The sequence below is a fragment of the Cygnus atratus genome, chromosome 5, assembly GCF_013377495.2.
Source record: "Cygnus atratus isolate AKBS03 ecotype Queensland, Australia chromosome 5, CAtr_DNAZoo_HiC_assembly, whole genome shotgun sequence".
Lineage (NCBI taxonomy): Eukaryota > Metazoa > Chordata > Aves > Anseriformes > Anatidae > Cygnus > Cygnus atratus.
The window spans coordinates 27,419,780-27,445,424 of NC_066366.1; the positions used below are offsets into that span (position 1 = coordinate 27,419,780).

The 25,645-nt window shown below is 36.8% G+C and overlaps 1 protein-coding gene across 6 annotated transcripts in view; it reads left to right on the top strand.

Annotated features, from left to right (window-relative positions):
- The window catches only part of GPHN (gephyrin), a 287,073-nt gene that overhangs the window by 105,360 nt on the left and 156,068 nt on the right, over nt 1–25,645 (top strand). For all 6 annotated transcript variants that reach the window (XM_035539775.2, XM_035539778.2, XM_035539776.2 and 3 more), the window contains exon 3: nt 10,253–10,310. In XM_035539775.2, the coding sequence (XP_035395668.1) occupies nt 10,253–10,310 (58 nt within the window). The remainder of the gene's footprint in view (nt 1–10,252; nt 10,311–25,645) is intronic.

Here is a 25,645-nt window from a genome sequence, read left to right on the forward strand (position 1 = left end):
TTGGCGACTGATAGTCAGGTATATAGTCTTATGGTTGTTCTAGGTCTACAGTGGAAGCAAAATCTACATTGCTTAATGTTTTCTGATGTGACTCTACAATACCAGTTAACATGATATTTCAGATGCCTAGAAATAGGTCTAAGCTATCTGTGGTATTTGCCAGTAGGACTGCAGGATGAGTTTCTTTCAAGACTACTCTAGAGATGTATGAAATTGATTGTTAGTTGGAAGATGACACCAATATGAGCATGCTGGAAGTTGGGAGGTCTCTGTTCCTTTAAAAAATTTTTGAAAACCTGTGTGGAGTTGTTGTTTGTGAAGACCCTGTTATGTGACGGAGACTTCCAGACTACATTTCTGCTTTGAAAGAGATACCCTTCTGTCACTTCTGCTATCTTTTCGCAAGTTGACCATGGCTTGCTGTCATGGAATATTAATGACTACACTTGAAGAAAAATACTTATTTTACAGATATATAAATGCCATGTTTGTTTTCACTCCTCTTCATATATATCAAGATATTTGATCTTGAGGCATGTTGAGGTTATGGGGGACGTTACGGTCACTGTCATCCGAAGAAATGTGATGGTGTATAATGTGCTCAGTAACCTTCTACAGTCATATCTTAAAAAACAAACAAAAAACACTTCAGTCACTGTGAGGTGGATTACCCTTCTTTCTAAATATCTTACTTGTAGTGGAACAGTAATAAAGAAGAAATGGCCTTTGGCAAAATGGAGACAGAGGGGATCGCTCTATCTAGCTTTAATTTTTACTTTTAAGAGAACATCACGCAAAATAGATGGCAGGAGAATGTAGCTGATAGTGACTTACAGGGTGACTTACAGCTGCAAGTAAAGTAAACAATTACTTTTCACAAATGGATTATGTTTTGCAAGCTATTTAGAAATACTTTTATTTTTAGTACCTGAATGAAAGAAAATGCATAAATCCACACTTAACGAAAGACCTCTAAAACTGTCAAAGGTCCACATGTCCCCTTCCTACCATGTGTCTGAATATTGGAAGAGCCATTTTTTAATGAGTTGTGACATGAATAGCAGAGACAATATATCAGTAGTTTTAAATTCATCTCAAAACATTTTATTGGCAGTTAAGTGATTAGATACAAAGAAATAAGGGAATGATAACTACAGAAAACAAAAATAAGAGCACTGAAAACCTTTATAGCTAATAATATAAAAAAAACAAATATTTTTCAAAAACTTCAGTTTGAAACTTACAGAAGTATTTTACAAGCAGCTGTACAGAACAGATATTGACTTCAAAGATAACTGCAAGTTATCTCGAATGGCAATAGCTGTGTTAGACATGGAATAAAATGTCACTTTCAGTATTGGCAATAATGCTATTTGTCTAGAGAAGGTTCCACCTAGGTATGAGGAAGGAGGGATCGAGTTGTTCTGATAGTATGACTCCATTCTCTGGCTGAACAATTGTTTTTTTCCTTCCACATTCCCCAACCCATAGCATACACTACAAATCTGTTGGGTCAGGTCAGTAGTTTAAACACAGATTAGTTATCCCATTTAGGCCGCACATGGCCATATAAATGTGGGAATATATAATATATATAATGTGTTTAGAAAAAAAAAGAAAGAAAGAAAAAACGAGCAAATTCTGCCTCTGAATTTAACTGTCTAGAGAAATTCAGACGTAACAAAACTGCCATTAATCATGTACTGGATTGTATTTGTGCCTTATATCTTCTGGAATGTGGTGGAGAGAAATGAGACATTAGAGCTTTGGGAGGGTGAAATACTGTGAAGAATTATTTTCGTTCAAGAATAACAACAGTGTTTTGTATCTCTGCATCCCGGAGTTTCAGAGACTTGCAGTTTGTACTGTTTTTAGACACAGATGTTGTAGGAAAGGAGAATGAACATTCATTTCCAATGAATTGTTTAGAATCCAGAATGCGAAAAAGAAAAAGCACTTGAAAGTGGTGGGGCTTTTCTTTTTTTTCTTTTTCTTTTTGGGCCTTTGTTATTTGATTTTACACAAGTCACTGACCCCATAATTAGCCCTGTTCACTTACAAATGCCTCTCATCTCTGACATTCCTTCATGACACTTCTGACACTATCATTCATGTAATTTCAAAATTTTAGGATTTAAAAAATACGTATTTAAAATTTATGACAGTCTTCCATATGCTCTGTGATTTACTTAATTGTGAAAGACCAAAATGATCTAGAATCCAGAATGATCAAACCATTTCCACATATTCATATCCAGGTGTTTTTCTTCCTGAGTTTGGGTCGTCCTGTTCTTGTGTTTAGTCATTATTGGTATTTTTTTGAATGAAGAGATTTTCTGGATGCTTTCCTGCCTGATCGTAGAATGGACTGTGATTGCTCCTGTCAACCTATCATTTGCAATTCATTCCAGCTTATTCTCCAACATCAGGGGTCCGTGCATTTCCACTATTCCGTCTTCTGTTTTTACATATCTTATCCAATCTCATTTTAGAACAAACATTTAACATTTATTAGCTTTGGCATAAGCATGTACACAGACTTAGTGCTATGTAGTTTTTTACCTTGACTGTCTAGGAAATGGAAGGGAAAATAAACACAGAAGTTAGTGGGAAGAAAATGATGGTATTGTAGTGGGGTGTGAGAAGTGTATATGCGTGGTAAAAAAAAATGAAGGTATTTTGGTAGGTGAAGATTTTGGTAGGTGAAGAGGGACATTTTCAAAATCCATTTTTTTAATGGATACTGGAAGTCTGTGGGGAGGTGCTCATGGCTAGTTTATAAGAAAGCAAGCTTTACTATTTCTACTAGTTGTGGATCAACTTCTCCTCCTAGGAGGAATCTGTTCGTTCTTCCCATCGGATTCAGATGGTCTCTCTTTTACATTTGGATAGAAGCAAATAGAGCTCAGCTGAAGTGATAGGAACGTCAGCAAAAATAGCTTTATCCTTCTGCATGAGTTTCTGCAAGCTGTTATGGTAATTTGCTAGTGGAATCTTTCATTTCCTTATCAAATTGCCTAAATCCCTTAATTTGCAGTGTCTTCCGTGAGAGGCAGAAGGGTCACTTTCAGGCACCCAAAAAATTTGCTTTCAGTTGAGGTCCATGAGGATTTTGTGACAGGCGATTGCTAGCAATCTATATGCAAATGCTGTGTGTCTCTCCTAGGTATGTACTTGCTAGAAAAAAATGCAAATACATGCTTTGCCTTACCCTAGTGTTTCCTACAGGACAAAGTAAGATCAAACTTTATTATTGTCTTGGCCCTTACCATAAATACTTCATACAGTGTTTTCAAAGTCCTCAGTCTAACAACTAAATCCCAGCATAAGTATGAAATATATATTCCTTTGTCTAAGTGGTGAGAATGTGACAGTTTCTGTGATAATGATTTTTGTCCGTTTCTGCATATTTTTCTCTCCGGAAATTTCATATCTTGCTCTTGTTGTTTAATGAGCTGGCTGGTCAAGCATCTGATGCCCCGGTGGGAACTTTCAAAGTCACTGAACACGTTTTTACTTAAATCTAGCTGACATTTCTGTCTGTTTGATTTAATGTATGATTTCCATAGTTACATTACCAATCAGCTGGAGCATAGTACAATCGTTCCTCTGTGCTATAAACACACATGCATCCAGAACAGAAGTGGGCTTTTTGCTGTTGGGCTACATGAAAAGGCCGTTTTCAGATTGTGCTGGCATTTGGGAAGACTTTAAAAGTCAGATTTACTTGGAAACAAAATTTTGTACCTATAATGAAAATTCAGAGTGCAGAATTACCCTGTGCTCTTTCTCAGCCCCTTCCAGATGCCGAGCCTGTCTCACGCTGTAATGTGGTGGTACTACGCTATTTGAAAGCAAGAAATAGTGACCTTTCCTCTGAGGAGATACACATTTTAAAGATTAATTGCACACAGTTTTATTCTAGAATGGACATTTTCAGACATGGCTTCAGACATTTCTTCTAACTTTCCTCATTATCTCTCTTCATCCTGAGAGTTAAAAAAAAAAATAGTATGGTGCCACTGAAGTGGTGGTGCATCCATCCTCTTCATCCACTTGATTTTTTGGGGGGAGGCCAGTGCCTGCAAGCCTAAGTTTTTTGGGATGTTGCTTTCCCTGTTCCCCTTAATTTGCCTTCACATTTCTTTGTTAGGCAGTCAGTAATCTTATAAGCATGCTGAAGGGGAACAGTCTGCAGATCTGTCTTTTGGCTGGCAACAGTAATGCCCAAAACTGTCATGTATAGGTGTAGCCTGTGCACTGAGGTAAAAAACCAGTTGTTCTTGAGAGATATGAACTGACAGAGAGCATGTCTGCAATTGTGTTATTTCTGTGAAGTTTTTGAGTTCTGTGTCCTGAAGTTAGCCTAAAGACTGGGGAAAAAAAAAAAAAAAAGGAAAAGGAAACAGAGAAAGAAACAGAGAAAGAAAGAAAAAAAAAAGATTTGCAAGGATCTATTTATTGGATTCATTTTTAAAAAAGAATACATGTAGTGGATCTTCATCATGTAATTCCCCACACACACCTTGAGGTAAGCACAGCTGTCTTCCCGAAGCACTTTACAGGCTGCTTTGCAGAATTCATCAGTGGCATGCAGCCAGGGATGTGAGCTCTAGCCATACTTTCTCTAGCTGCCAATGTTCTCTTGTGTAGGAAGGGAGCCCAAAATAGTATGTATGCCTTCTTACTACCTCCTCTCAGTGCGTTTTAACAATTTCTGAAAGGTCATTAGAAACTAGTATCAATTAAAGTAGCTTTGTGTGTGCGCTAATGTGTGCTGTTGCAGGTAGTGGAAGGCAAAATTCCTCTGACGTTAAATTCTACTCCCTCTTTCCCTGGGATACTCCGTGGACGTGTAGCTGTACGTGCGATCCAGGACACGGTGCTTTGCTGCTGTCTCATGAGTCACTGTTAAGCTAGCCCAGCTGGGTAGGCTTCAAGTGCTGTCCTGGTCAGTTTGCTCTGGTAGGAGTAGCATTATGTATAAATGTGTGTTCATTCAGCAGCCTGTGATAAAATGACCATGCCCTTAGAATTAGCAATGGACAGCCTGGCTCCCAGTCACTTGGTCTGCTCACAAGGACCTTCTCCCTTAAATGTTCTGCTTGGTTTATAAATCAGTCAAAACATACCGATGGTAGGTAATAAAAAATAATAAAAAGTTAAAAATAAATAAAAAAGAGAGGAGTTCTGTGTTTTGCTTTCCTTTTAAGAGGAAGCAGAGTTTTACTGGGAGGTTTAGTGACAACTTGCTATCATTTAGACAGAGTGATGTATCTGAAGAAAGATTAATGGTAATTAAAGTGGCGTTGGAGAACTTCAGCAAATGACAGCAGCCAAGCTGGCTGCACTGATATTTTTAGAAATTTGACTTTATTGCATTCAGTATGACTCAGTTATTAAGTTAGCAGATGAGTCGATGGCTCAGCTTCTTATGGCAGTCACTGGATGTGGAACTGTGTATTAAGATCATGTTCGTCTCTTTGGTCAGAATTCACGTTATAAAAGCTGAATGATGAACAATATTGGTTCAGTCCGGGTTCACAAATGTCTTGCAGAAGCACATGTAGTAATTATGCACTGATAATGTAGTGCAACATACATACACAAAGGGGCACAAGGGCAAACCAGTCCAAAGTCCAACTTGTAATTATATGGAAAAAAACGTAGTGACAATTTTAACCTTATATTCAGAATAAATATTTTAAAACAACGAGAAATTCAGTTTCTGTTTTAGTTAGCACATTGAAATATACAGCAAACAGGTCACTGAAGGTTTTTGTATTAAAATAACAGATAGTTTATCCTTACTAACAGTTGTGTTTTATTTTTTACTGAACTGTTATTTTGAGTTCTCTTTCAATTTATTAACAGTGTGTTTGGGCTGTGGTTCTTTGTTTCTTGCCTCCATTTGAGCACAGTTCCTCCTGGTTTTAACTTTCCGTAACTTGGATGAAATTCAAGTTTTCCCTGTTCAGAGATACTGTGATTTAATTTGTGAAATAATAAAGCTTCCATCTGTTCCAATACTACTGTATTGACCTCAATTCAGTATTTCTCCCGAATTTTGCTAATTTCTTAGGTTGCCATAGAAACTCTTCTTTCAACATTCTTTTAAATCCTTTTTGTGAACTTCCTTTGAACCCAGTCTATGCATTACATGTCATCCTGAGATGCCCTTTGTTCTAAAATAGTTTCCTTAAAAAAGACAGAAAGTTTGTATTCTTTCACAAATTGTTGTGCAAGCAATATGAGATTTCTTATTACGTAATGATTTTTATGGAATTTATGTCCTATCTCTTTTTATTCTTTCCTCAAAGACCTTAACCAGTTTAACCCAATATAAGCTGTGGTTCTTTTGCTTTTAGTGTGTCAGTTCTAATTTCTACATGTAGGAATAATTTCACTTCTTCAAAGGAATTAGAGAATTAGAGTGTCTGTGTTATGTATATACAGACCTGATGAGATGGATGTCCATAGAAATGTGAATATAAATTGTGGCACCTTTCAGAAATTATCTGATGTATATACACTTAAAAAACAAGAGCTAACTAGTATTTCAAATAATTTCACTGTTAAATCATGTGGCTTGCTATAGTGAGAGAGTATTACAGTTTGGAAGAGAATGACTTAGAGCATTAAGTCTCTGCGGATGAAGTTTGGGACTACTTTTTCAGCTTAATGGAAGTAGCTGGCTGTATATTTAGCTTTGCTTTTGGTTGGTTATGTACTTGTTCTGAGAGAAAATGCCATTTGTGTCCCAGGATGCTGGTTGTTATGTTGTTCAACTGGAGAAAAATGTGATGATAAAATCAGACTGTGTGAAAGGTGAAGAGTGAGTCTGGACAAAAAACGAGTCCCTGTTGAACTGAGTTCTGGCCCTTCTAAGATGTTTTTTGCTGCATTATATTCTGGTGTACAAAACCTATGGTAGTTAATGTGTACTCATGCTAGCTTATCCTTTGCTTCTCTGATTGCAGTGTAATTGCTTCTTGAAATACTGTGATCAAAAGAAAGTTAATGTAAAATGTTCTGGTAGCCTGTGAACAAAACCAATCTGCAAAGAGAGATTGCTCTCAAGAAAATGACAAAATGAATTCCAAGGGCAGGTACTCTGCCTCACACCGCTGTGTATCATTCATTCTGTAGGTACATTGTATAGCTGAAACCTCCTTTCGAGCCTCTATTCTTTCAAGTGTCAGTGTTCAAGTGTCAGTGTTCAAATTGAGGGTTTGCAAAATAACAAGCAAAATTCCAGACAGGTTGCAGTCGATAGTGACGCCTAAGTGTAATTCAGAGAAATCTTTGAAATCTAATGTTTTCCTTAAGTGAGGTATGCTGATTGATTTTCAATAATTTCATTTTCTGCCTTGAGTTTACTGTTCTTTCTTAACATTCATCACAATGTTTTTTTTTCTCAGTAACTTTTTTATGTATGAGTCTGACATTGTGTAGTACCTTACATTATGGGCTTATCTGATTGTGGGAGATTTGTAGTAACAATACGGTAACACAAAACTAAGCACTTTCAAACTTCTTTTCAGAGTATTTACCACGAGGTTGGAATAAACTGTGATTTATGACTTTTGAGTGAATAGTATTTCACAACCACTTCTGCCTTTAGCAAGTGAATTATATGGTATAATATTTTGTGCATGAAAGTGAAATTTATCAAGACATTTTGCAGAAACACCACAAAAAAAAACCACAACAGTTCTAAATTTTATCTGTCTGTTATTGTTACAGTACTCATAGGCTGCTAAATAGGCAGCTTAAATCATTTTTTCTCATTCAGCTGTTAAGGCTGTGTTAACTGGATCCTCCTACTGTGTGTGCTGCCTTGAAAGTTGTGTGAAACTCGCAGCCAAACTTTGTAGGCAAAGTCAAATATCCTTATTACGTCCGCTATAGTACCATATTTAACGTGCAATCTGCTATAGTGGATCTCTCTTTCAGTAGTTATAAATGAAGGGAAATCTAATGTTCTGAAATGAAGAAAGGATAGACTTATTTAAGAGCTTTGCTTTGGCTCTGAAGCATATATAGAATTGAATATTTATGTGCCTATTATTCTTTTACAGTTTCAAGTTTGCTATTATTTATTTGTGTAGTCTGGATTTCCAAGTTAAAGCTGTCATTATAGGATTGGAAATGTATTAAGATAGATGCGGAGATCTGAAACTATAGGTGAGAGACTTTATTTAACAGTAGCATAACTTTTCATTTATCTTTCACTCTCAGAAGCATGAAAGTGTGATAACTGACATTTTCAATGATATTGCATTTAGCTGTTTCATCAAGAAAAATGTCCAATTCAGGAATACACAACTACTTCAAAATGTGCCAGAATTTGGATTGCAGCTTGGCAGTTTTAGAGTATCGTAAACTCTTGACACAAAATTTTGCAGAAGTATTTGCAGAAAATGATGCTAATTAATGGCTTAAGCAAGCCAGACGAGTTTACTGCGTCAATTATTATTTTCATTAAAAAAAAAAATCCTGACTTATTCCAAGGAAGTGCTTGTGCCAGGGGTGGCCAATAAAGAATTCCCTCTGGTGGAGTTCTGGCAGCAGACGTTCTGTCCTTCCCTTCTGCTAGAGGATGCAAAGTCAAAGAAGTTACTTTGTGGGTACTTCAGCATGCAGGCAGGAATGGATCAGAAACAACTGAAAAAACATTTTCCTATGGACTTCATGCAATAGGACTGGTCATGTGCAATTCTAACGTGCACCACATTGGAGCCATTCCTTGTCATGGTGTGATGAGGGAAGCCTTTGTCGTGCCAATTTCTTGCAGTTATCCCTGGCAGTGCCATTTGAACAAAGAAGGATGCAGTGAAGAGTAAAAGCTCACATTTGTACTTGCTGTGGTGAAAAAAAAGTCTCTGTTTTCTCCCATGTTCCACTGCATTGATGATGAGCAGCTGTGGAAGTTGCAGAGGGCATGGGAGAGAACTGTCACTATGCTTTGTGCGATTCATGATCAGTTCGAACGTTGTAGTGTTTGGATCCTGTCTCTACCTTGGTAATCACAGCTGGTATTACTTGGAACAGTGGTGAGCTTTAGAACTGACTTTTCCTAAGCAGACTATCTTCTGTCTAAAGCCTTCAAACTGTTCAATTTTGAGAGTGACTTGCCTGTAGAAATTTGGTAGGCAGGACTTAGGGGAAATTCGAAATGTACTTTCTCTGTTAGTCTTTTCTTCGCCTTTTAGGTTGAGTAAGCAATTTGTGTAATAATTTCAAGATAAAATATAAGGAAATATATCAATGTAGAAATACTGACAGTTGTAAGGAAAACATCTCATAACGGGGATAATACAGATACACATTTGATAGCTGTCCATGGCTTTACAATAAATAGTTTTGTATGTGATTTCTGATTCTGTAGGACCCAGATAAGCACTAGTGTTGCTGTACAGAGCCAGCAGGGAGGTCATTAATGCCATTATATTTTTAGATCTGAATTGTCACTATCAGTGATGCTGCTTCATAAAATAAAATAAGCCATGTTTGCATGTCTCTGGGGAAAATATAATATTAGCCATCAAGGATTTACCACTATGTATATAGTAGATGCTATTTATGCATCCTCAGTGTATGAATGATTTTTAACTATAACCTTTTGCAGGACGCAGGCAAAAAAATGCCTTTTGTTGTAGCTATTCAGCAAGTTCAATGTGGAATGAAAAAACTGCTTTTCTAGATCAGTGCCTACCATTGCACTTTTTATTACTAATCATGATCTCCAGAGACTTCAAACATGGAAGCCATGGAGTCTATGTGGTTTGTGATGTCTGTACAATTAAAAAAATGTCAATATGTAGAACTGGTTTTGGATACATTTAAGTCACTATAGCAGTTCAGTGAAACACTGAGCACAAAACTTCTCAGGCTTTAAATATTTAAACTCATCTGTACAACTTAGAAAACAAATGAGATAGTAGAATATGGTGGCTGATGGCAGTTAATGTACAGAATAACATTCTGGTGATGGTAATTCTGCTTGGTTAATCTAATTCTTCCCTTTCAGTCTAGTGAAGGACACCTTGTTTCTAATGCTTATTTTAATCACATGAAGAAGAAAGGAAAGGTGTTTTGTTTTGTTTTTTTGCTGTTGCTTTGGGGCTTGGTGGGGTTTACCTCCTAGTCGGTAGGAGGGATTTCCATGTTTTGGAATGACTCATGGCACCATTAGCATGCTCTGCTTTGTGTTACTGTTTTTGAGAATATTTTCTTCTCCCAATTTCAGGTTGGGTGGGACTATATCTGCATACAAGATAGTGCCAGACGAAATAGAAGAAATCAAGGTACAGTATTACTACCTTTCAACATTGAATTTATTTGCTTGGAGAATTACAGAAATGCTGCATAAAAAAAAATCCATGTTGTTTCTTGCTTTAAGACACACAAAGAGTATATGACCTTTCTTTACTATACTGCTTGACAAATTCTGAAGATAGGAAACAAGAATGATTATAAGTATTAATTATCTGAACTGATTACTATCTGAAAAAATATCTCAAGTTAAAAATGAAAATTGAAATTGAACATTTGTCCTTTCCAGGTGTTTTAAGTCCCTCTTTAAATCAATAAAATATATTTTCTGTAAGTATTCATCCTGATATCTTTTATACATCCAAAACATTAAAAATTGTCCATTGAAATCTTAGTGTTTTTTATACTAATGAATAATTTTGTTAATAATCGTTTTCTTCCAGTTTATTAATTGATTATTATATTTACACTGCTGGAACATTTTATTGTCTGCTCAATTCTAATCTAGTGTCATAGAAAAAAAAGAGAAGTGGTGTCAATAGTAAAATCCTTAGATCCATGTATAGGCATCTAAAAGAGAATTTTAGAAGTCCAGTTTACCTTCAGCTTAAGTGGACTTCAGTAGGGTTGATGCCAAAAACTTGTGTAAATCAGTGCATCTATGTTTAGATACCTGAATACAGATGCAGGACTCTTGTCAACATTGACATAAAAATAAATACATATAGAGTCCTTTTGCTTCTGAGATCAAAAGCAGGTTCAGTTCTTTCATTATTATCTCTGTCTTAAAAGGGGATAGAATGAAATCTTTGATACTCAAAACCATCAACAGGTCTTTGATTTAGAGGGGTGACAACAATAAATGTGGAAGCTTACCTCCAATGCAATGTGCATTTTAACAAAATTTACTTTAGCTGAGTCTACTCATGCCAAGTACTTTAGCAATTTGTGTCAATTTTGTTCTTGAGTGGAGTAAAAGATTGGTGTTGTATGGGAATTTGGCCTAGATCTGGTAGCGTGGTCTGTGTAACTGGTTCTTTATCAGCAATCCTTTGGATTGGCATTTAATTATTCTGACCAATTACTTGCTGATGAGGATAACTTAATCCGTTGTGCTGTTTCACATATTTGTTTTCAGCTGTGCAAAGAGATTCAAGAATAGTGTAACATCTAGTAAATGGAAGTGGTTGCATAATCATTTGATCTAGACGTGATTTTGCAGTGTATAAAGTTGTGAGGACTTATTTCTCCTCAATGAACACCAAACAAGTAAATACAGTAAATACAAGTAAATTACAATACAATGTAAGTAAATACAGTGTATCTGCATCAGAATCAAATGCCATCACCATCATGATCAAAATCAAAATTTATTTCCCACCTCTGAGATTCACAGACTCCTCCATTCGGAATTACTAAGAGTAATGTGATTTATTAGGGTAGATCCAACATTTAGCCTTTGGTATTAGAAAGAAAGAAAGAAAGAAAGAAGGTTTTCAAAACTTAATGAAGTTGATTAATATTTTCGTGACATTTTGAGAACTGCACCACCAAAACTATAAAAACAAAAATCACAAAAACCACAGACTTCCTCCTTTAATATAGCAAAATGTCAATGGGTTTGGATTTCTTAATGTTTAAGACAGAGAAAATGAAGCTGATATTTCTGGCTTCATTGTGCAAGCAGAATTCAGTGAACAAAGAAAAATGGAGTGCTAGGAAATAAGAAAGAATTTTTTTTTAGGAAGCTACTGTGTTAGGTGTGATCAATAGTCACCGGAATGTGCCTTTCCCCACGCCTGCTAAAGAGGCCTGTTCTGATTTTTCTGCTCTCTCTTACTCAGCTGGTGTTCAGTTTAAATGCCTGAGATCCTAGGGAGCATCAAAGGGGTTAAGAACCTTCCTCATTGATCTCTGTTATGCCAGCTTGTAAGTGTGAAGGGAGGATTATTTTGTTCTAAGTCAGGCCTATTTAACATGACTGGAAAAAATAACCTGCTTTACTTGTTTCTGGTAACTGTCTTGCTTTGTTCAGATAATGTGTTTTTTTAGGTTGTGACAGAAGTCAACCTCCTATCACACCTTATCTGATTGAACTTCTCAAGCTGTAATACAGCAGATGTTATTCATAGGAAATAAGGCACTGATGGAAAATACTATGACACAATAGCAGCAAGTATAATAGACAAATCTATTATCAAATATGGAAAAATATTTTTACGTATATTTGAATACTAGCTGCCAAACAGGGAAACTGAGTACCTTGCAGCAAAGATAGGGGGAGTCTTAACTTCAGAAACTTTCGCCAAGCAAACCTTTTGGTATCTAGTGTGACTTGGAGAACAGCTTGTATAATCCAGTATTTGATATCAATATTACATGATTTGAAGTAGCTTTCATCTCTGAAATATGCAACAAATGATAGAATCTCTAAGTGTCAAAGTGCTGTTTCAAAAGGGTAAACCCATTTTTTGATTAATTTACTCTGACATAATCAAAAAGAAGGCACAGATATATATCTTTAGATCTATATTAATCTCCTTAATAGCAACCATGTGCTCAGTTTCACATGTTGTGTAAGACAGTAAAAGTTAAAACAACCTGGTTAAAAATCAAAAAGGCCAAGAGGAAGTGAGAGTTGAAGTTTAATGAGAGTTAAAGTGATGGAGCAGGGTTTAGGGGAAATGCATCATCCAAGTTCCCTGTGCCAGTGAGTATCTGAAAACAGCAAAAGTAGGCACGTAAGGTGTAGTCTTTTTCAGGGTTAGGGACAGTTTCTAATATTTCTGGAGCCTATTCTATATTTCTATTTGTTGTTTTGCTGTCTGTAGAGACTTTGGACTTTGTAGCCTTCTAGATTTTAAGTGCTTGGAATTCCCTTAACAGAGGGATATTTAGAAGAAAAAAAAAAAAAAGAATTAAAAAAAACCTCCCAGCCAACATGGGTTCACGAGGGGTAGGTCCTGCCTAACAAATTTTATTTCCTTTTATGATAAGATCACCCATCTAGTCGATCAAGGGAAACCAGCTGATGTGATCTTTTTGGACTTCAGCAAAGCTTTTGACACGGTTTCCCATAGGATCCTACTGGACAAAATGTCCAGCATACAGCTAAACAAAAACATCATGCAATGGGTGAGCAATTGGCTGACGGGCAGGGCTCAAAGGGTTGTGGTAAATGGGGCCACATCTGGCTGCTGGATGGTCACTAGTGGGGTCCCTCAAGGCTCCATTTTAGGGCCAGTCCTCTTCAATGTTTTTATAAATGATTTGGATGTAGGACTAGAAGGTGTTTTGAGCAAATTTGCTGATGACACCAAACTTGGAGGAGTTGTAGACTTGGCTGAGGGTGGAAAGGCCTTGCAGGGAGATCTGGACAGTTTGGAGAGCTGGGCAATCACCAACCACATGAAGTTTAAAAAGAGCAAGTGCCGGGTCCTGCACCTGGGACGGGGCAACCCTGGCTATTCGTACAGACTGGGCGACGAGACGCTGGAGAGCAGCCCCACAGAGAGGGATCTGGGGGTTGTGGTTGACAGCAAGTTGAATATGAGCCAGCAGCGTGCCCTGGCAGCCAGGAGGGCCAACCCTATCCTGGGGTGCATCAAGCACGGCATCGCTAGTTGGTCAAGGGAAGTGATTTCCTGCTCTACTCTGCGCTGGTGCGGCCTCACCTCGAGTACTGTGTGCAGTTCTGGGCACCACAGTACAAAAAGGACATTAAACTGTTGGAGAGTGTCCAGAGGAGGGCGATGAAGATGGTGAAGGGCCTAGAGGGGAAGACATATGAGGAGCGGCTGAGGTCACTGGGCCTGTTCAGCCTGGAGAAGAGGAGGCTGAGGGGGGACCTCACCGCAGTCTACAACTTCCTCACGAGGGGGTGTGGGGAGGCAGGCGCTGACCTGTTCTCCTTAATCACCAGTGATAGGACCCGTGGGAACAGTGTCAAGCTGAGGCAGGGGAAGTTTAGTCTGGACATCAGGAAGAGGTCCTTCACCGAGAGGGTGGTCGCACACTGGAACAGGCTCCCCAGTGAAGGGACCAAGCACCAAGCCTGTCTGAATTTAAGAAGAGATTGGACTGTGCACTTAGTCACATGGTCTAAACTTTTGGGCAGACCTGTGCGGTGCCAGGAGTTGGACTTGATGATCCTTATGAGGAGGAAATAAAAGAGAAAGCAAGTGAGATTATTGGAATGTTACATGTGGAGAGGACATAATCTTCTTCCATGCACAATAGTTGAGAGTTATTTTGCTTCAAAAGTATCCCTCCCCTATTTTAAATATGAAATATTAAGGGTTTTGATGTGGTAGAATATGCAAGAAGAATAGCTCCGTTCTTATTATACAATTTATCTTGACAGGTTGCTGAATTAATTTCTAGGAGTTGAATAATCATGTTTTCTGATAGTCCTTGCAAAGTAAACTGCTTACTTGAATGGCAAAGGGGGGTACTTTATTAGGCAGAGAGCAGTAATTACCATGACAAATAAATAAGAAGTCACTTTGACAGCATTTCCGTATATTCTTGAAAAGGTGGTAGATTAACTTCTTTTACAGCTCAAAATAGGTTATGGGGAAAACAAGAATGTAGATGCATTGATTTTGTTAATGTATGTAATTATATCTTAGGCAGAATACTATTGTAAGCATAGACAGTCTCTCTGAGTTTGTGGAAAAGGGAAAACTCTGTAAGCCATAATATACCTGTCAGTTGAAAAGTATCCTTAGAAGATTAAAGAAATGCATGTTTCTAAATGTATTGGTAATTTCAAAAATAACCTGTATAATGTGTGTATGTCTGTGTATATATATATATATATATAAGAATTTTCTTGTCCATATTGCAATACCCAGTAAATTTTAATGTGTTTACAAGGTTTCCATTCTGGAGTGTTCAGAATATTTTCATCATTGTATGTGAGTGTATATAAATGATTCTACCATGTGTATATATGTACTGTCAGATCATATATTGGTTATATATCTAGAATACTGTCTGTGCATATGTGTGCCTTTTTCAGTAAGAGTGTTTGGTCAGTGTCGGGAATAATCAAAGGCGTGCATCCCCATTACCAAAATTGTGTAGTGACTTGAATATTTATAGGCATATGAATTAGGATTATTTATGTCAGAAGTGATCGTATGTACCTCAGTTTCTCAGCATCTGCATCAGTCAGGAATGCTGTTGCATTCCATGCTGCAACTTTACTTCCCTAGATTTTTGTCACAGGTGCTTAGTTTCCCAAAGTGAGAGAGAGCACTCAACGGGTAATCATACAAAGACATCATCATACATATGTTCCCCTTCTCAAAACTTTTCTAGAAGGTAGAAATGTCTTCCATCACAGGATCTTCAGGATCTTCTCTTCAATCAGAGAAACTATCAGAGAAGGAAAACCAGAGAGGATGCCTACATGGATATACTGCCTCTCATTTAATGCGTTCCTGTCATTTCTCTGCACCAGATGAAGCAATGGGACTTCATTTGCAGTACCTGCTGGTTTTAAAATACTGCAGGAACTGATGAAGACATTAAACATAGGAATTACAGCATACTTCTGAGAAAGTATAACTACAGTTATGCTTTCTTTAGACTTCAGTTCATATCAAAGTTATTTGTCTTGTAAACAAGGAGCTTTTCAGACTTGCAAAAATGCATTGACAGATTTCAGCCTTGCTCATCCACTGTAGTAGTATGTTGTGCCTAGAGGAGAAGTCTTCCAAGCCAAATAATTCCATATACATAGGGACTGGTGAGCATCAGGCAACACCGGTCTGGAAGAAAAAAAAGAAAAAAAAAACCTTTCCCTTCAGTAGCCCTTACAAATAAGTTTTCAAAGAGGTTCAAGCTGTTGAAAGTATGCACTCCCACCAATTCCATTACTGAGAAACATAAAGCACCAAGAAGCTTTACTATCTACATTGTGGAAAGGACAATTCTGGTTCTCAAATTTACTGCAGGTCCTTTCCTTCTGTTACCTCTCCGATAATAATTAATAACTCATGACACATGAGTTCTTACTGAATAGCTCAATGTAAACGGACATTATCAGTTGAATGTCTAATGAGTATTAATAAGTGGTATCACCATATGCTCAAAAGCTTACAAGTACAAGTGGAAAAAGATTTGAAGAAAATGAGTGATGGTCACATGTTCTTCCATGATTAGGACTGCCAGTCATGCTGGACTCTGTGTTGGGTCAAAGCGAGGGCTTCTCTTTTAACTCCATTAATGGGCACTTCAGAATCTGACACTCCAGTCAACAGTTTAAGTCAATGCAACCAATACAAAGAGAGTTTCAAAAAGAACTTGCAAGTGTCTCAACCAGTAACAAAGTTGACATTATTCTGACATCTCAATTTAATGTATAAAATCCCAGATAAGCTTCCAGGTTTGGATCTTAATTCTGAATTAATTAATCAATTAGAATGAATTCTTAGTTGTGAATTTCCATAAATAAGACAAATCCAGCTAGGACAATTGAGAACTGAGGCGTGTTACATTAGATCAACATGTCTCATCATGCTTCCCGCTAACTAAAGTTCACCTGAAGTGCACAGATTTTTTTTCCTGAGCTAATTTCTAAACTCTGTGTTGGCAGAGTCAATCACTGATTAGGATTCTTTTCCAAGCTACATATGACTCACAAAAAATGTAAATTGCATTGTTTAGATGACAGAAAGACCTTTGAGTTTTTGCTTGCTGTATGAATTCTTAAAAGATGTTACAAACTTTTTTTGTTTCCATGATGGAGAGAATGAGATGAGAGGTTTGTATGTGAAATGATGTGACAAAATCTTCAAGAACATTATTATGAAACAACAAAAAAATTGCTTTCCTTTAATTGTATGGCCATGTATATGCATTCACACTATAAGCACATGTATAGAGAGTCATGCAGGCTGGAGATTTTGTACTCCTTGCAGTACTGATAGTGTGCTTGTTCTCCCCCATACCATGCGTTTATATGCTCTGTTCTTCTAGTTCGTGTCAACAGCTGGTTATTTATATTATATCATTGCATTGTACTTTATTGCTTCTAGTAGGCTGTTTTTCTTCTCATTAGATCTTTATTGATTTAAGTCGGTTTTGTTTCTTCTAAAATTGATTCCCCCTCCCGCCCCGTTTTTTTAAATTTTGGCACAGTCTGTATTACACAGGATTCTGGCTTAGAAGCCAGACTTTGAACACCAAGCCCAGCTGCACTACTGGAACCAGTGTCCAGGCACACCCTCACTCCAGAAAAATATGTTTCATAAGAATGCCTTTTCTATTGTGCTTAGAAAGTACTCACTGGAGGGGCTTTTGGTCTGTTCCTTTCATCTTCTGTTGTTTAGGGACATTCATGGCTTTCATAGACCTCTCAACTAAGAAATCGCCTGTACAAAGGGAATGTAAAAGCAACCATGGCCAAAGTGTTGGTGTTCCTGTTCCCTGATTGTAGGACAAAGGGTTTCAGCCCCCCACTTGTGGATGTTCCTGGCATTTAATGGGATTTCTTACAGGCTCATGCAGTTGCTGCCACTGCTGGTATTATGGACGTATTCCGTTTTTCCTCTCTGCCTTTCTGCTTCAGTTTTGCCTTGAGAAAGGTACACAATATAAACCAAGGAACCACAGGGGAAGCTGAGCATCCACTCCTTTTGGCATCTAGTGTTGAAGAGGCTTATCCACTATTTTTGATTTGGAAGAGACGCTGGCAGATATCTGAGGGTGTCCCAAATCCCTTTATATCTTTAGTGATTAAATTCTGATCACTATTATGACTAGAGTGTATATCAAGCACCCCTCTTCTGTTCCAGCAAGAACTTCAAATGCATTCTTCAAATGACTTCAAATGTCTGGGCAAAAAAGTATACTCACTAGCTGCCTGCATGAAAATAGGAATTACCACTTCTTATTTTTCCATCTGTCTTCATCTTATGTTTCATAGGCTCTGTGGCTTCAGAGACTGCAGGGCTCCAGACATGAAGTGCTATACTAATAACATAAAATTATTTTAGCAATACTATTGTTTACTTTCCAAATCAAACAAAACAGTTCTGTAGATATCCTGCAAAGAGAGAAGTATCTCTAGGATGAAAAAAAGAAGAAAAAAAAAAAGTTAAAAAGAAAAAAAGAAAGTTAATTTATGAGACAAACCAGTATATTGTTGATCTTCAAAGCCTTTGGTTAGCTGGAATTTAAGCATTCTTTGTGCTGTTGCCCTTAAGAGGGAAGATCAATGTGCATTAGATTTTTCATTGCTGCAGTCCTGTTTGCCTATTAAATCTTTCTTAGAAACGAACATTAGAAATTAGAAACAAACAACAGGAGGTAATAATCTTGTTCACAAATCTCTTCTTGTTTTTCAGCAAGCTTGTGTTAAAAAAGAGATCTCAGCTTCTCTCCGTGACCATAGTAACCAATTTTCTTTGACTTCTTCCTGTCTTTCTTTCATTTTCAATTTTTGCTATGTACATATCTCTACCATTCATCACCTGAAACCTGGTTAGGTCTTGGGGTACCTGCTTATTTTGTCTGCACAGTTCTTCTTTTCATCCGATCCGGTATAGCGGGCAATGCTTTCTGTGGCTTCCTTCTCACTGGAAAAGCCAGTTCTGAAGTGGGATCTCACTTAGCCTGGATGAGATGAGAAAACACGGCTCAGCTTCATTAAACAGCAGATTGCTTTTGGCAAGTAGATAAGTAAATCAAGTTTATATAAAATCCCTAGTCGTTTTCCATGTGACCTGTTACATTAAGTTTTGTTTGGTTATATTTCCCCTGTAAGAATTTATCCTGCTGACTCCTTTTTTGAGATCTATCAAAGAAATTTAATGCTGTCCTATCATAACTGCTCATATCGTAACTGGCTAGGGGGTTGAGTGAGTTGCAGTAAATAGATTTCTCAAAGTTCTTTCTTTTAAGATTGTCAAAAAAGGTGAGTACTGGTAGTGTGTGTGTGTGTGTATATATGTGTGTATGTATATGTCTGTATATTATATATATGTGAAAAAAGGAGGATAGTGGTGTGTTTTTTTTTAAAGAAAACTTCATGTTCTACAGCTATTTACAGGTAGTGTCTTAGTGAATTATGGAAGTGATTAAATGTAGAGAAATGGAGTGTAACTAGGAATAAGGACATTGAAATATTCAGTGGTTGGGTGACAAACTGTCTGATGCAATTCAGTGGAGATAAATGTTGTGTATGGGAGGTGTGAAAAAATCCTACATTTGCATATAAAACAGGGGACTTTGGTTTATTGCAATCCCAGAATGAGGTGCTAAGGTGGTTACTATTAGCTCAGTGTTCAGGAGCAACTGCAGAAAAGGAAAGAAAAGAAAAAAAAACTAAAATTAAAAAAAGGAATGATTAGGAGATGATTAGGAAAGGAACAGACCAGAACACAAATCCCTATCTGTTATGTGTGAGGCTCAGGTGTCCCACCACATACAACGGTGTGCGAAGGTCTGATCCCCCAGTCACAGCAATGACATGGTACGGCTGAAAAAAATTTAGAGTCAGGCTATATGAATGATCTAATTGGCAGAACCACTTGGATATGAGGAACAGATGAAGAGAATGAAGCACAAATGCTCACAAACGGTACATGTGGTTGCATTTCCACAACACTCTTCCGTAGTTTTACTGCAAATTTTAAATTAACTCTCATGCTTAATTTGTGCAAATTGGAAGACTGACACAGCAGGCACTGAAGCCTTGACTGTATGTCTTCTCTTGGTTGATAATTTACTGATTTTAAGGAAAAAAAATGGAATTCCTACTAATAGAAAGTATTCACTTAAAACTGCTGGAGTTGAAACCTTATCTGATCATAACATAGCAGTCATCTCTTTTTCAGAAACTGGTTCAGTAGCTTGCATTTTTCTGGGGGAAAAAAAAAAAGATAGCTAGTAGAGTGCAGATAATTCTGCTAAAATAGTGTAGTTTATTTTGCTTTCATAGTATGTTTTCTGTGTGAATGCTTTATGTTATGTTTTAATGGCTTGATTAGAATAATACAAGTTGGAAGACATGGAAGATGACACATGCCTCCCTGTCATATGCATGCTTCTAATCTGTATTGAGAGGGTGATGCTTAGTACTTGAATGCACGAGTACAACTAACTAAACTTCTCTGGTGATTAATTTTTTTTGTGGTACCCTAATCCTGTTAGTTATTATTTACCCCATCATATGTATAATCCACTGTCTAAAACAGAGGAGGAAAAATTTGATATTTCTTAACAGAAAACTAATAAAAAACTTCCTTCTTGGAAATTTCATGATGGAATGGTATAGAATAGACTCTACAGAATAAACAGATGTGTTGAGCCATGTGGCTAGAGGCATTTTGTTTGCTCAGATGCTTTTATTATCAGATGCGCAAGATGTATCCAGACGAGATTTCATGCAGATGAAGCATGATTTAAGAACAGATATAAAATTGAAAGTTTTAAGTGAATTCTATATTTTGAGTATGCCAGATAAGTAGCCGTCTCATCTCTGACAGTACAATAGAGGTGGAAAGTTGGCTTGACTGGTTTTCTTCCAGCTAAACAAAATCAGAGCAAAAATTGCGGAGACAAAGTTAAAAATGCTTTCCTTAGCCCTAGTCGCCTCATCCCTACTACCAAGAACTGAACGTTTATTTTGGACTATGTCTATGTTATCAGTTCCTGCAAAACGATAAAAATGCATCTGTACAGTAAAACATTTGGTGCTCAGAATCTTACATCCATGTTGGATGCCCTTCAATATGTTTTATTTCAAACTACTTCTAGTATGATTCTGTGAACGTTGTGCAACAGCTGGAGTGGACTACAAATGCTGCTGAAGTCCATCTTCCAAACAAGTTTTATCTGGAAGGATTCCAGTTCAGGATTTAAAGCCTGCTTTGCAATATGAATCCAAGTCTGTTAAGCACAGTCAAAAGTACACTGCTGTTTGGAACTAGGAAGCTGTGGTAGAGATGTCCTCAGCCTCCAAGACATATATTTTTGTACCACAATATATCAAGATTACAAATAGTTTGAGATTCATAATACAGTATGATCGTTACCCATGCAGTACTATCTCCAGAGCTCAGTACTATAGTACTTAGCTCAGTACTAAAGTACTTAGCTCAGTACCAAGCTGGTAAACTGACTCAAAAAAAAAAAGATATTCTAGACCAAGTGGTCTCCAAATTTCTTTGACTGTGCACCCCTAGCTGTAAAAAATTGTGAGCATGCACCCCCAGTATATGTACATTAATTTATTTACAAATTATATACACATACTTCTGAAGTTCTCATATTTCTTCCTGCACCCCAGTGGCTTGTCTTGCATACCCATGCAGCCCACTTTGGAGACCACTGATCTCACCTACTGAAACGATTTACTGGTTGAGGGAGCATCGCAACAGTTAGTAATGGAAACCAGCCGTGAGTCCTTTTAGCTGGCTTCTAGATTGCTCAGTACTAATCGCTCCATAGATGATAGAATTCTTAAGAGGCAGTTTGAATTCTCCCACGCTTTAGTTTTACGTAAGTCCAGTTTCAAGTCAAGTTATTTTACTGCCAAGGTGGTCATAAGTTTCTCATAGTCATCCAGCATTCAAGATTTCATCTGAGGTGTTTATAGAATTGCAAAAAGAAAAAAAAAAAAAAAAAAAGAAAACAGAAGTGTTCCTTGAACACATTAGCATCTATCTTACTGAAAATCCTCTTGCCAGTAAGTTGTTGAAAGGATCCAGAAAAAAATTGCAGGAGGAGGCCTTTCTGATGTTTAAAAATGCTGTACAGAACAGGAAGGAAGCCCAATTAGATGTCTTAATTGGCTGAAACGAATAAAGTCTGCTCCTATAACATAAGCACACAGGAGAAAAAAGCTTTCCTAAGAACTTCCCACTTCTCTCTCTCTCTCTTTTTTTTTTTTTGGGTGAGATAAAAGCCTTATTTTGTTAATTAACATTGGTAACCACCATATTTTATCTAGTTGTCTAGTTTGTGCTAGCTATAGTTGATGGAATTAATTCTCTTTACAGCTTTTATATACAGGGGCTAAGAAGCAGTGCTGCAGGGTGAGAAGCCAGACAGGAGGGCAGGGTGCAGGTGCTGCCTGAATGAGATGGGTCCATCTTGGCTGCAGTTGTCAGAAGCCTGAGGAAGTAGGATCAGTTTCGACAAGTATCTAGAGAACTATGGTTGGAACAAAAGCCAGTTATTTTTGCTGATGTGTGTGGAGACAGCACTGATTACTATTTGATTGGACATTATTATTAGCATTATATATTTTGCTGCAAGGTTGCATAGTTTGCTAACAGAATGTTTTGATATTAGACTACCTTTGATGTAATTTGAAGTGGCTGAGTCACAATATTTGCTTTTCTGGAACATCTTCAAGCTCTATGGGGAAGTATTTCCTAGCATGTGCCTATCTAGGCAAGAAACATGATTGATTCCAAGTTAAACACTCGTATGAGGTTAAAATTTAGTGTTTCTCTTTTTCATTGTTCCTGTCCCTGGGATTTTGATACATTCTTTTTCTGGACACGCGTGTGATAAAATAGCTAGCATTTTGATTTTATTTCCCATGACAGTGTTCCTGTACCTTTGATTTATCAGCAGGATTTTCAGAAACGATGTAACTTAATTGTCCTTAGAGAAATGTATAAGGGAGAGAATGCCACTGAATCATCAGTTCAGTAAAGGTGCAGTGGTTGCAGAGTTTTAAAGTATTTTCACATTAAAAATATGCAAAGATTTCTAGGATTAGTCTGTCAGAAACGTTTGCATTCAATTTCAGATGCCTCATCATTCTGACAAACTCAGGTGGAATATTAAAACTGCAAAGGTAATGCGTATTTGCTTGTGCCATTTCTGCATAGACTGCCATTTCTGTTTTCTTGTGTTACTTATCTGCTTTGTTACTGTTTTTACCCTCTGTCAAAATAGCCTTGAATTTAAAGATTGCAAATATTGTAACGTTTTAACTGTTTTGCTTCCTTATTATGATGACATAGCCCACGCTACCAAATGCAAGTGTGGAAATTTGTACTGCTCAGTATTGTCACTTGAAAGGGTTCTTCTGCATTCTTCCCAGTGAGGTGGTCTTATTAGATGAATATTATTTGAAATAAGTGAGGATTACTTAATATTTATCAGTCTTGAAAATGAAGCTATGTATTTAAGGATATCTTATGAAGATAAGAGCTTAACACCAAGATGCTTTTAAAATTCTTGTCCTTCTTTGATAAAAATAGAAAACAACTCTTTATGAATTTTGGGCAAGGAGTATGTTCTGTGCTCTAATAAAAATTTATAAGGAATAATGCTATATAGAAAAAGGCAGTGTGTAAAAATAAAGCCGAGTGTTGTTTGGGATGCTGAAGCTAATGCTTTGGTTTTTCAAAGTACCTTAAGGCTGTAAAAGAAAACAGACATTTGTCCTCAGGCTGTTTTGTAGGAAAGATGCTTAAGTTTAAAATCAGAGAACTGAAAAGAGCTGCTTTACATACAAAAGCTTGAGATGTCTCTAAATGTTGTGCAGAACTGTGAATGCTTCTGTAGGTGACACAACCAAAGGGATAGCTGTGTTTCAAAAATGAAAAAAAAAACCACGTGTTTGTGAAGTACTTTTGTGTAAGTAAAGCTTCTACATTCATGATATCCTCACTGAGTTGACTTCTGAGAGACCAGAAAAAGAAATGAGCAATAAATGTGCACAGATAAAGGGAAATCATCAGTTTATCTGTGATAAGGTCTTTTTTGCAGGCATAACTGGAAAGCAGTCAGGACACGCATTCTGAATGTGCAGCCAATAGTTGGTATATAAGCATGAAGCATTGATCATAATGGCACAGTTCCCCACTTCTGCCATTTTACCTTAAATAGAACATCTGAGATATACTTCATATACTTAGGTACCCAAGCACTTTTATGATGTTTTTTTATATTTAAATTTTTATATAAGGTAATACATATTTTAACATAATATCTGTGTGTGTATGTGTGTTCAGAATATTTTGTATCTTAATATTTTCGCACAATGTTAGTACCCTAAACTCTTTCAGATAAATACTGGAGAAGTAGTATTTTAGCAAAGGCATAGTTTTGACAACACCAAAAAGTGACCTAGTTATGTTGCAGTTCCTCTAAAACCATGGCAGTCTCATATACAAAATGAAAAATAAAGAGGAAAAACAAGGGTTTTCCTCTTTGGTGAAATAAATAGCTAACCTCAGACTAGCTTTTGTTGAAAAGATTTTTAAATTCACTCTGGCTGCTAGATCTCTACCAATGAAAACAACACAGGCCATGTTAGATCATTTATATTGCCTTCTGAGGATGGCAGAATGATAGGAAAACAAAGGAAAACAAATTCTAACTGTCCTTGTAATTATATATTTTGAGTATGTTTGAAGCATGGAATGAAAATGTAATCAACTATCTTCAACTTTTATCCCTTTTTATGGTCTAAAAAGCATCTGTTCTGTCATCAGTGGACATACCCTAATTCATCAGTTAACAAATTGGATTCCAGTTTTTCTCTTGACTGTGTACATAATGTATTTCACTTAAGTCCCTTCAGCTTTTTTGTTTCAAAATTGGGAAGAAGATGCAGTGCCTCGAACTCCCTGCCAAATAGTGTCCAGGTAGCAAGTTTATTTTACACACGGGGTAAAATAAATTACTTCTTAGATCCAATAGAAAGTAAAAATAACAAAATCAGTTTAAAATTGAAACTGCAGTATAAACAATCTTTCTAGTGCCCCTTCTAGTGAAGGTTAACTTAAAATAGTTCTCCAGATTGTTGCTGGTTCTCTTATACAAAACTCTTCATGAAAATCTGATTTAACTCTCTCCTCTGTCTTAGATTATCTACAGGGAACCAAAGGTAACATCCAAAGTACAGAGTTTGCAAAATAATTAAACATTTTCTTATCAGACCTCAGACAAACACTGAGATCTATCTAAACAATAGAGATTACTGATAGAAAATTTTCTTCAAGTAGGTCAGTGAGAAATTCACTATTTCCCTACAAAAACATCATTCTAATAAAAGGAGCCTAAAGGACTGAAGTCTGTTTATTGTTAGCCTGCAATTATTTCTTTAGCAAAATAGTGTTCTTTTGTCAGTACTGTGAATGAGGATGGCCAAATGGTAACTTGCTAGTTATGACCTTCAATCCACTATATTTAAAGAAGTGGCAGTCTGCTTTTCAGTGCATTGCTTTTGTCATTATGATCTTTTTTGTAGAGGTTCAAAGCTGAAGTACATCGAACTCAAATTTCCCAATATCCAAAGAATGAAAAGCAGGTGTCTTAGACAAAAAGTAAATAAAATAATAATAATAATAAAGTAAAATAAAATACACATATGTGTAGAGAGTGATAT